Source organism: Centroberyx affinis, unplaced genomic scaffold, assembly GCF_046629955.1.
Source record: "Centroberyx affinis isolate AG114_WGS23_722 - 3 ecotype Tasmania unplaced genomic scaffold, CSIRO-AGI_Caff_v1 ptg005714l_1, whole genome shotgun sequence".
NCBI classification, from domain to species: Eukaryota; Metazoa; Chordata; class Actinopteri; order Beryciformes; family Berycidae; genus Centroberyx; species Centroberyx affinis.
In genome coordinates, this window is record NW_027282887.1 from 20,051 (window position 1) to 33,391 (window position 13,341).

The 13,341-nt window shown below is 42.7% G+C and overlaps 1 protein-coding gene across 1 annotated transcript in view; it reads right to left on the reverse strand.

Annotated features, from left to right (window-relative positions):
• Nucleotides 1–13,089, reverse strand: part of dok4 (docking protein 4) — a 32,378-nt gene extending 19,289 nt beyond the window's left edge. The window contains 1 exon segment of the mRNA XM_071547192.1: nucleotides 12,875–13,089. Coding sequence (XP_071403293.1) covers nucleotides 12,875–12,940 — 66 coding nt within the window. The 5' untranslated portion in view covers nucleotides 12,941–13,089.
• Nucleotides 13,090–13,341: the final 252 nt, after the last annotated feature.

The window sequence follows — 13,341 nt, forward strand, 5'->3', positions numbered from 1 at the left end:
ATCCACCCTAAAACATTTTTAACGTTAAAAAACAGCTATTGGTGATGAACCTTGCATTTCTGGGTCAATTTTGTTGTTTAGTACTGTATTTTATCATATTCCTGTGTATAACTAGCCCACCTTTGATTGAAAGCAACAAACGGCATGCCCTTTCTCTGGGGGTTGTCAAAAGGCATTCTGGGAAATGTAGCTAGCTGACGTAGAAGACGAGGCAGGTTGCGGGAAAGCAAGTACAGCTAAAATTACATCACCAAATAACTCCTTGAATGCATTGAATATCACTGATTGATGATATATAACAGTGTAACGTTTTCTACAAGAAGTGGAAATATCTTCCATTGAGGTGACTTGATACCTGGTATTTTTCTTTTTCTTTTGAAGGTGCTCATAAAATGTGCAGTTTCCAGTTATGATACATCCTTTCCTTTACGCCAAGAATACTTCCTGCCACGGGTCGTTCGCAACCAACCATATAGATTGAAAATGATAATATTTCACGAATGAAGTGACTCTATAACACCTCATGTGAAAGCTAGGCTAAAACGGTGTGTGTTAAGTGTTAAGATTAAGTTTGAAGATGTCGACGGTTTGTGAACATGAGCGGACGGTAGAGAGAAATAGTAAGAGTTGGAGAGAGAGAGAGAAAAAGAGAGAGAGAGAGTGAGAATATAAAACTACAGGTCAGGTAATTCACTCCTGGCTGGCTGGCTGTTTTTTCCCAGGGGAGCAATATGTCACCTCCCGCCCCCCCGCTGCCACAGTAACCACCCCCCATCCTTATGCTGCCACAGTCACCACACCATCCTGCTGCCACGGCAACACAATCCTGCTGAGTGCACACTTCTTCACCAGTCCATCTAACATGGACAGAGGGAAAGATGCTGTGCGTGTGCATCTGTGTGTGTGTGTGTGTGTGTGTGTGTGTGTGTGTGTGGGCTCAAGTGAGTCTCTACGTAGTGTGGTCAAATATTAACCAAAAGCGACAGCATGTGTAAGCAGTTCTCTCTACTAACAAATGTCACACATCTCCTATAATTTATATCATATATAGTCTATTCATATATTTTCTCATATATAATATAATCTGAAAGAATGTCTCTGGCTTTGGTTTACAACAACAGTTAATGTCAGGATTGAAAGGGTTAATCTGGTTAGAGTAGGTTAGGTTAGTGTGGGTAAGGCAACGGCCCACCACTGACTTAGTGTTTAGCAAAAGAAAAAACTATGATTAGGGCTACACTGCAAAAAATTACCCATCTCCACAAGTCATTTAATTTAGTATTAATATAGAAAAAAATCCGCCAATGGGGTGAGATAGTTGAGATATTTCAGGAATTCTTCTTGAATCAAGTTACATTTTGCTAGTGCAGTGATCTGCCTCATTCTCCCTTGTTTCCACATATTGATATCTGTCTCCGGAAAACCGCTGGAGCAAGTGAAACTGCATTGGAAGCAAGTGTAATTGGCAGCATTTGTCTCTTGTTTTAAGGACAACTAGACGCAAGAGGGGCTCGCATTCAGGAGGAAAAAAACTCCTCAAGCCTAGATATCGGTTGCACTCAAGCGCACTAATGGTGGGGCAGCCCGAAGACGTTTTTTTCAGTGTTTGTGCTGTTTCACCTGAACACAATGCATTTTGTTGGTCGGAAGAAGAATAAACATGGTCTTGTTGTATTCTGATATCCGATATTCCGATGCCACTCTTGCATCTAGTGGATTTCAGTAGGCATGGACTCAGTTTGTGCTGTCTTGCTCTCTTGTTTTAAGGAAAATTAGATAAGTGAAAGAATATGAGACTAAATGACTTGCTAAGATGGACCTTTTTTGCAGTGTGGGTCTAAGATTTGCGTTGTGATTAGACGTTTGTGAGAAATCACCTTTACTTTTTGTACACAATTTTCCTGACAGGGGGTCTAAATTAGAATCCTCTGGTATGGCAACAATAATTTTTAATCATCCAACTACCACCCAAGCACCAACTCATTTGCTTTGTAAATCAGGTACAGGGCTTTCAAATCACTCCACTGCTTTTCTGATTTCGCATGAATTACCATGAGAATAGGCTGCTGTACGAGTGAATCATTGCGTCTTTGTGTCCGTTTTGTGCGCTTGTGTGTGCATGCCTTCAGTTTTTGTATATCGCTGTTGTGATGTGAAAACCTTGCAAATTTAGGTGCTTTTTGTGTTTTTACTTCAATTGAAGGATCACATGTTCCTCTATGGGTTGAGAAAATTCTACGACCCCTTGAGCTGATGAAACTGTTTCAAAACCCATTGGATAAACTCAAAAATAAATGGTGGTCCAGTCAGAAACAAGGCTGTTTTTCTTAATTCCTAAAAATCTACATGTATACCAGCATACATGTAAAAAGTAGAAACACTGATGTTAAGATGGCGATCACACTCACAAACCAAAGCGGAATCTTTGGAGGGCATTTCCCTCACTGAACATCATGCCTCACAAGGTTGTCTGCATAACATAGGGTGTTGAAACATAGTTCAACAAAGCACAACACACTGCAGACAGCGTGACTAGCTATACTACGGTAGTAAAGAAACATTTTGCTCACCAGGCTTTTTTTAACCCTAATTATCATGGAAAGGTTTGCTGAGAATGCGTGCCCTTTACTGCAACACCTTGCTTCACTGCTTACGTATACAGTTACACACATCCACAACTGGTAGCTGCCCAGTACAACCAGTTTTATACAATTGTCCACTGGGAGCTGCCCAGTACAACCAGTCCTATAATATTGTCCACTGGGAGCTGCCCGGTACAACCACACTCTTCTACTGCTGACCACTGAGCAGCTCCACTGGAGTAATTGGGGTTAAGTGCCTTGCTCAGTGGCATCTTGACAGTAGCTCTCGAAGCAGGCAAAAGCATTACCCTCCTCATTAGTATTGTGGCCACTACACCTGCCTTCCACACAGGAGGCCGGGGTTCAATTTCCCAACAGGGAGGCAAGCTGCACAAACAAGTGCGACCTATTCCTATCAGATCTGAAACATCGTCTCCCAACAGGACAATCATCTCTGAGCGCGGGGAATCGATCCGCTGTTGCGGCGGCCGCTGGGAACGGCGCATCCCTCTCTACCCGGTTTCCCCACAGGCGTCATTAGAGTTTGATCTGATCGTATCTTACCTTACCCGCTTCATTAACCTTTAGGCTATCACCACCGCTGCTTTGCTAGCTTGCTGGCTAGGTAGCGCTCAGGATGGGTGCGTCTCGCGTTTCTAAAGCCTCCCAGTCTAATCGCAGCGTGTGACTTCTTTCAGCAACGGTGGTTCCGTAATAGGGCAGGCGCTATTTTTGCCGATGACTTTAGCCCGCTCGTGTCCTGGAAGGCAAGGTCAATGCTAATAGCTACCAAGATAATGATTTTGAGTGATCATCCGGGCCTTCCGCCTATCAATGTGGTGGTGGAAAACGCTGTCTCAGGAGCCATTTCAAAATTTCTCATAACTACTCCACTGAGATCGTATCTGGTTGGCGGAACAGACACCGGGATGTGTTGCACACCACTGAGTAAATGCTAATGCCTTGTTGATAGAAGCATTATCGTTCTGCACAGTCTGGAAAGCTCTGCATCATGGGGTGAAGGTTATCACTCTGAGGTGTCATGTTAGTCGTCGTTGCTTTTGCCTTTGCCCAGGAAATGGGTATTGGATCACAAATCTGCCAGAAAAGGCAGGAAATGCCACAGGTAACATGATGGCAAGAACTTTCTTTATAATGGCCATTCCATTCCATTATGTTATCCATTCACCGTATAGAGTGATGGCAAATGCATACAGTTCATTAATTTTTTCATTTCAAACTAGCTAACATTACAGAAAGTTATCAGAGCAAACTTAACAAGACCACTGACACCTTCAGCTTAATTCATTGAAGTTTCCTAGTTCATTATGTTTAACATGTAATTTTGATACTTTAATACCAAGTACATTCCATAGCAAATACTTAATATTAAGCGGAATTTTTAGTGGAGGACATTGGTGTTTCTGCATTTATTGAAGTCAGCAAGCGGTGTACTTCCTCTGCCTGTACAAAGTCAACTGCACACCATATATATACACTACAGAATATAGATGAGATTAAAAAAGAGAGATTTTTCTTGTATATACGTAATCTGCTAGTTTGCTCTCCAATGTGACCGTATCTACAGAAATGATATATTTTCTCTTCTGTCTTTCTAAAAAATGTAAATGGTGAGAAATGAGATTTTAACAATTCATTGGAAATGCCTGGGGGGGCAAACTGTGGCCTAGGTTGGAATGACCATGATACACTGCTGTGTATGGGAGGTAGTGGGCCTGGAGCACAGAGACACTTATACTGCATTCACGTCATGTGGGAAAGATGGTAAATACTTGAAAATATGTTCCCCTCAGCTTACAGCTAATAAATACTAATAGAAAATACTGTTCACCTCAGCTTTCAGGTGGTGAATACTACTTGGAAAATCAAGGTTTGGTGGGAATTCAAGTGTAGGGAATGATATATTCATCATAAAATTAACAAAATTTGTCATTTTCAAGTCAGTTTGTGATCATAACTTAAATGCCATAACAGGACACAGCTACGCATTGAAAAGTACTTGCTGGGTTTTTGGTTTCTCACTAAATGCAAGTATGTTGTGTGTAAAAAAGCTGAGAATAATTATCAGGAGCGACAGAAATCTACAGAAATCTTCACTGATGACATCTTGACGGCTTCAGACGGGTTTGAACGTGTGAAAACTTCTAAGTCGGTGCTTTGGTCAAATCATTCCAGCAGTTATTGACCGCAGGGAGCAGAGGAGGCCGGCAGGGTTAAACAGGAGACCCAGGGCAATGTACAGGGGCAAGGGTGGCTGAATGTGTGCATGCATCTGTGTGTGTGGGTGTGTTCGAGTTCACGTGTGCGATCAGCTGTACAAAAAGTGAACGTGTACAGACTCTGTTTGTGGCGATGGCATATATTATATAGGCCACCTTCCCTACATGCATCTTGTATCTGGATTGTGTCCACATTTGATTTAGCTGGATTACATTTACACCTGACATTAAAATGCATCTCTGGTATACACACTGAAATTAATTTTCTCTTTCCTTCACCAAAACACAGATGGCTGCCCACATCACTTACTCTTCTAATAATTCCATCCATTAAAACTGACAGTAAACACCTTGTCTCGCTTGTTCTGCTGCTGACAAATTTGTTACTATCTGAGCTGCCTGACGGCTGATGATTTGTTCAATTTCTGGTTGGATTGATTTCTATAGTTTCTATACGTGGATCGGAGACTCAAGGCATTTACATTTTTTTTTACACTTTTACACAGATCTTCAAAGCATCTTGGGCGCATTTACACCTTGATTTGTTGCATCTGAATACAAACCAACTGGCCCAAGATATACGTTTATGCCAGGTGGAAAGAGAGTCGAGAGTTTGCTCTGAAGGAACAAAGGCGAGCGAGGAGGAGGATTGTGGGAGTTGGGTGAAAATTTTGCAGCGAAGTGTGCTAAGGTTCACTGTTAAAGCTTCACAATCAAAAGTCATTTGCACTTCCTTTTTTAATGAGATATGGCTCAATAAAGAACAGACATGATTTGTAGAAAATGAGAGAGCTAGCAGCAGGGTAGGTGTGGTGGGGTGGTGGGGTGGGGGGGAGGGGGGGGGTGGTTGTAGGTAGAGGAGTGGGAAGGTCACACCGCCTGCAGCTGGAGGCAGGGTTAGTGACCTGTGTGGGAGGAGAGGTGAAGCTGGATGCCAGATCAGGGAGCTCCGGCTATACAGAACAGTCTAACCTATTAGTCTCAGAGGACTGGTTACCTAATGATGCCTTCAAGGCCTCATCAGCATGTAAAATACATTTACAGGGCCCCTTGCACCGAATGGGGGGAAGGCTGGATGTGGCCGGGTGAATATGAGATCAGAGTGCTGTGTCTGTCTAAGGCTGGGGACACACTGCACCACCGAACAGACTGAGGAAAGATCGGACATCTCACACTTAGCGGCTGGCACTCACAGCTTTTTTCGTTTTGCGTCATAGAGGCGCACACACTTGATGACCAGTTGGATTTGGGGAACACACACTTGACGACCAGATGGATTTGGGGAACACACACTCCACGACCAGATGGATTTGGGGAACACACACTTGACGACCAGATTGATTTGGGGAACACACACTCGACGACCAGTTGGATTTGGGGAACACACATGACGAAGAGTTGGATTTGGGGAACACTTGCTGACCAGATGGATTAAGGGAACACACACTTGACGACCAGATGGATTTGGGGAACACACACTTGACGACCAGATGGATTTGGGGAACACACACTTGACGACCAGATGGATTTGGGGAACACACACTCGACGACCAGATGGATTTGGGGAACACACATTACGAAGAGTTGCATTTGGGGAACACTTGCTGACCAGATGGATTTAGGGAACACACACTTGACAAGGAGTTGGACTCGGGGAACAGACAATTGACGAGCAGATGAATTTAGGGAACACACACTTGATGAAGATTTGGATTTGGCGAACATGCACTTGATGAGCAGATGGATTTGGGGAACACACACTTGACAACCAGATGGATTTGAGGAACACACACTTGACTACCAGATGGATTTGAGGAACACACACTTGACTACCAGATGGATTTGGGGAACACACACTTGACAACCACATGGATTTGGGGAGCACACACTTGATGAAGAGTCGGATTTGGGGAACACACTTGATGAAGAGTTGGATTTGGGGAACACACACTTGACGACCAGATGGATTCAGGGAACACACACTTGACGACCAGTTGCATTTGGGAACACACAGTTGACGATTATTTGGATTTGGGGAACACACACTAGATGAATAAATTATACACGAAAAAATTATAAACATGCTTGAAATAACATTGATTGTCCAACTGAGTAAGGAAGCAGGAGATTAAAGTCCTGAACCCTCGCACACTACAAGATCATCTGTACGACTGCCACAAACTAGCACTACTCGATCTGATGTTGAAAATAAGCCATCCAAATCGTGGCCACAATCGGCCAAAAAGTCATGTAGTGTGTCCCCAGCCTAAAGCAGCGATTGGCAGCTGGCAGACAAAAGCTGCCATATCCGTCTCTGCACTCCTTAAATTCGACCCTCTTATCTAGCATGTTCGTCAGCAGCTGAAGCGATTGCAGAACTCTCCAATATGCTTGTTTGGCATTGTTGTGAAGCTTATCTTCTTGTCTTACTTATATCTCTGTTGGATAAACACAGAGATCACTGGAGGTCTCAGAAGTGATATCCTCCATGTTGTCTCACCTATTTTCACCCCTTCTCACCTCCGCATGTGCTGTCTCTGGCTCTACTGTGGCCTCTAGTCATGCCACAAATACTTCCGACTGTGTGAGTCTTCCGGGACTCCAGGGTGTTAGGGTAGGTGTTTTGGCCTCTGTTAATCTCTATGAATAATTTCACAGGGTTTTTTTTATTTTCTTTGTTTTTTAGAAAGCAACTGTCTCCTACGTCATATTTTCTGAGCTGGCCTTTTAAAAGGTCTTAAGGATAAGCGTCAGAAACAGATTAATTTAGAACATTGCTCACCATTTTTGCTTGCGTATGGCTGTATTATTCCGGGTACTAAAATTTAGCTGTTACTGCTCACACTTAATGGAAATCATGTTCATTAACTGCTTGAACGCAAGTATATGTTTTACAACAAATGTGCCATATATAAGTACAACTCTCCCCATATTCCAATGTACTGATTTGTCTGGTCTAACTACTGTTTAACCTACTAATCACAAAGTTGGAAAAGAATGGAAAGTACCTAATGCCTCAGTGTGTGGAATGCACTTTCAGGATACAGAATGTATTATAATGCTACTAGCAGTGTGTGGAAAAGGGCTATGCGAGCACTTGTTTCTACCCTTCAAACCCTCCACCAACACACACACACACACCTGAGCATATGAACAGATGGGGCAAACGTAGCTCACATCTGCTTTTGTTTTTGGTGCGTATTAAAACCCTTTCGACCCTCGAGGCATTGACTTCACGCATAATGGGTGTAAGGCAGGTTGGGGGGGGGTTGTTGTTTAAAACTCTATTTCCATATCCAGGGCCTGATGATTATCAATCTCATCAATAGAATAGTGCATTATTATACCCAGAGGACTGTGGTGCCACTAAACCAGGAAACAGACCAAGTGTGTACGAACTCCAGGGCTCTGAGGGTGCAGCAGTGCATCCGGAGGTTGGTTTAATTCAGTGTGCATTTGGGACCTTGCATGTCTTGGGATTTTTCCGTTGGCTCTGTTGTTCCTACTGAGATAAATCAAGCGTGACTTTGGTAGTCTATCTACCCAGCCTTGAGGAGGACCTCAGCTGTGCAAGGCCTTTCTGCCCTAAGGAGCCAGGGACTTACTCAGATAACTCAGATAACCCTCTCTCTACCTCTGTCTCTCTTTATATTTATGCCCTCCTCTCCCCTCTTTGTCTCTGTCTCTCCCGTGGGATTCCTACAACGCTGTCTGAACTCACTGGGCGAAGCTGCTAGGCATCCAGGGTATTTGCAGGTTTCAGAAAGCCAAGTTTAAGACTTTTTAAGACCTTTATATTGCTACTTGGAATTGAATTTAAGACTTTAAGAAAAAACAAAAGAAACAAAGTGAAACTAGACCTATTTTACAACTGAACATAGCCACTGAAAGTTGTGAAACTCGAAATGGGGAGAATAAGAAAAAGGTCACGAGGAAATAAATTGTGCAGTTGTGTTTAGTGAAGAAGATAGGATGCATATTGTACTACTAACACTGTTCTGGATTAATCTAAGAGTGAACAAGTGCAAAGAAACTTGTAATTGCATGGTGCAAAAAGTAAGTCATTTTAATACTATTTAAGGCCTTTAGATAATCTATTTTAAAACATTTCCATACCCTCGGATACCCTGACATCATCAGTTCACTTCTTCTCTACCTTATTTTAATGACTATTATCCATTCACCTTTTTCCAACTTTAAAGTGGTACAGAGCCTTCCATGTCTGAAGCATGGTAGCTGCATTACAGTGGTGCCAAACCAGCTCTGCTTTACACAATTCATCACAATGCATGGGCTGACAGCAAGGAAAACTGGCACAGGGCAAAGATGGATAAAGACAGCAAAAGAAAAAGGGCAAGGAGGGAGAGAGAGAGAGAGAGAGAGAGAGAGAGAGAGAGAGAGCGAGAGAGAGAGCGTTGAGACTGAAAGAACAGGGAAGAGAGAGAAATAGATAATGAGGCAGAAATGGAAGAATGAGATGCGAAAACTCAGTCCTCTGGGTACAAAACCGCAGAGGAAAGAAACAGGGAGATAAAGCGACCGGGGGAATGTGAATGAGTGGGGGAAAAAGGCAGGGGACAAAGACAGAGAGTAGCCAGTGTTTAAAAACAAAACAAGAAAAAGAGGTGTGACTGTAATCAATAGAGAGCGAGAGAGAGAGAGAGAGAGAGAGAGAGAAAGAGAGAGACAGAAAAAGGAAAGGACACAGAGAAAGTGACTGGAGGTAAAAGCTTGCCAAGTTCGCCTTGGTCCAGCCGCCTGGCTACAGCCCTCTGAGTTAACCCTCTAAAGAATCAATGAAAATTTCCCTGAAGCATCTTTTAAATCAGGAGCTCTACTTTTTAAATATCAAAGACCCACCAAACAGACACACATTAGCGCCATGGACTCATATTTGATAAGATTTAGTACCAAGGGCCGCATATGGCAAGATTTTTGTTGTTGATTCAGTATTTAATTGTAGAACTCCCTACACATAATAGTGCTGAGTGAAACCTATGATAACAATATGCATTCTTCTACATTCTTTAATTGGGGTAATTTTAGTGAATAAAATTAGAGCAAAATTAAACTATTCTTTATTTTGCTGGGGACCCCCTGGCACCCCTTCAAGCACCCCTGGGGGCCCCTTAACTGTAGTTTGAGAACCACTATTCTAAACTAATACGTTACTGGTATATCATAATAAATACCATGATCTGTAGGGCAAATAGGCTTTCTGTGTGTCAGTAAGGTCATGATAATATATTGTAAAATGTTTTGTTTATGATTTCAAAATAAAAATGTTAATCTAAAGACAAGGAAACAGTAAATGGTAAAAAAAAAAAAAGGTGTTGAATGATACAGAACCCCACTGGGTAACAAATATGTGACCTGATTTTGACCTGTAATTGTAGCTCCCTCCATGGGACAGTTCTGAAAATGCTGAAACACGATGGTGAGATGCATCATTCCTTTAAGTTTTGTCAAAATTGTATCAGTGGTGTCTGAGATATTATGTGTTATACAGTGAGTGTAACTTTGAACAAGAGGCAGATGAGCTGCCTAATGTCCCGCCATAATCCCCATGATATATTAAACATAACTAGTTATGCTAGTTATTAGAATTACTTAGCAAATATGCCATGCCATATCACATACTTGTCTTCACGTAACACATGGGCAGTATTAATATGAACTTTGTATCTTAAACTGCATTATAAAGTTTCCAGTATGTATCACATTAAAATGTGTCTACATACACACAGACAAACAGACGTCACCATGACAAGATAATGTCCCACAAACCAAGTACCGTGGTGGCACGACATAATAAAAAAAACAGAACGCAGTGGTGAGATGCATCATTCCCCCAAGCTTTGTAAAAATCTCATCAGTCTGAGGTATCTAGTGCGATTTTGCGGACGGACAAACGAACGACCGGAGACCAATCCCTAGTCCTACCTCCGACTTCCTCATGGAGGACAAAAACAGAATCAGACATTTTCCTCCTGCTGAACAAAAGCCTGGTTTTTTTTTGGCGAGGACATGCGAGGGGGGGGAGAGAGAGAGAGAGAGAGAGAGAGAGAGAGAGGGCTCAGAAAGCAGAGCCGTGCCCTCAGAAGACCTCAGCCGGGAAGTAATCTGCACTGACTCCGCCGTCCGACCTTTTTATATCAAAGCCCCGCTTCTTTAACGCAGAGCACGGGATCCGGAACAGCCCTCGGTCCCAGCGCTAGATAAGCAGCGGTCCTCCGAGGCTTTGCCGGGGAATGAGGATCCCGGCTCCGGTTTGGAGGAGTACTGCAAATCACAGAGAAGACCTTCCCCCTGTTGTCTCGGCCGTTTCATGTCGGAGGCAGGGATTCTCTGTAGGACGTTCTCGTACACACATGCCTACATTCTCACGGCATCGATGTCTACACACTATAAAAAGTCACAACATGTTGATTGAGTTTTCCATTTTTAAATACAGCGTCAGAAATTAGTTTTTATCTCGATGGTTACGCTATCCAAATGGGTTTTATTTCAAGCCTCGAGGCAAACAAAAGGGTGTGTCAACTTTTGATATCCACGGTAGCAGTGACGCACGCACACACACACACACATACACACAGACACACACACACACACACAAACCTAAACACACACACACTGAAAGACAGTGTGTGTGCCACGTCTTCCGAGCATCAGTTCTATCTGTCTCAGTGATAAGGTTTTGACCTAGCAGTAAGGACATGCTGCTGTCAGCAGGCAGACACACACACACACACACACACACACACACACACACACACACACACACACACACACACACACACACACACACACACACACAATGTACCTTACAAATGAAAAAGAATGTTCATTGTAAGGTAAGTCAAACACTGACAATCGAGAACCAATCTACATTATTTACCATAGGTCATTCTGTTTTGTATATAGACTATTAACTGAGCAGAAACTTCGGGACGAGAAACTTTTTTCGGTAATATCCTAAATGGTGAGTTCATGCTGAAATGGGAATTTCATCACTGAGCTAAATACCGCCGTTCATTCAGCTGTGGGAGCGGCGATAGCGGAGGAGACAGTTATTTGAAGTGAGCTGGCGAACAGAACCTGACTCAAATTGATTTGTGTTCATTTCCATAATATGACTCATGCAAAAAAAAAAAAAAAGTTGAATTCCACTGCCAACGCCATTTGAATGTGACTCACGCTTGCTCAAATTAGCATTTCCCATGCAATTTATGCAGCTCAAGCCAGAGGCAGAAATGTACACAGAACGGATGGTAACAAACTCAGGAGATGTTCAATCTGGTTAACAAGAGGAGCCGAGGTCATACTAGCCTCACATACTGGCCGCACAGTGACAAGGAAGCACATACTGCAGAAACATATCCATCTTGACAAGTCATAGTATGAAGTCTTCCAATCTCATTTTTCTCAAAACAAGTGAAAGAATCTGCCAAAGCTGTGAAATAATTCCACTTCTTTCCAAAACAAATTAATTTGATTTAAGGAGTTAAGTCTCATTTTATTGATACTAGTGGAGACGCCTGCTTTATTGTGCCTTGTTTCAAAATATAATTATAATAATACGAAGAAGACTTATTCATAGAGCACTTTTCAAATCAGTTACAAGGCGTTTTACAAAGGCAGATGAGATGAAAGCAAGGTAAGAAAAAAACATCAAAGAAAGCTATACAAGGGAGGTCAAAAACAATTAATACAAGATTACTGCATAAAAGTCCATGAAAGTGAGTTTTAAGAATTGATTTGAAAGACGATACAGATTTAGCAGCCGAAGATCCTCAGGCAGGTTGATCCATAATCAAGATTAACACACTTGTTTCTAGTAAAATTCCTGAAACAAGTGAAACTGCATTGGAAGCAAATCACTTGTCACTTGTTTAAAGAAATATATAAGGGAAAAAATGACCTGAATATGAGACTAAATGTCTTAAGATGGACTTTTTTTTGTTTGTGTCAGGGTTTAACGCATCAACAGAGAGAGCAAGGACAACACACACACACACACACACACACACACACACACAGACACACACTCACCCCCAGCTTGCGGCTGCGCATGCGTACGTAGCCCTGCTTGACGATGTCGTTGAAGTTGGAGGCCATCTTCGGAAGGGGCGAGACCTGCTGGCCGTCGCCGTGGAGACCATCCAGACCTTCCTTCCCTCCTTCTATCAATCCTACGCTTTCCTTTCCTACCTTTTGGAGATTTCCACCTTTTTTTTCCCCCTCTCCTCTCCTTCCCTTTCACTCCTCTTTCTCACTTTGTGTTTCTTTTCCCCCCTCCCTCCCTCTCTCTATCTCTCTCCCTCTACCTCGATCTATCCTCAACTCGGTCTCTACTCCTTCATTGAGTTACCTCCCTCCCTCCCTCCTCTCTTCCTCCACTTTTCTCTCCCCCTCCTACTAGTTCCTCTTGTGCTCTTTATTTATCTGAAAATCCTTTTCTGTTTGATTGGTTTCCCTCCTTTTCTTTGCCTCCCACTCTTCCTTCTCTCTTCTCTTTC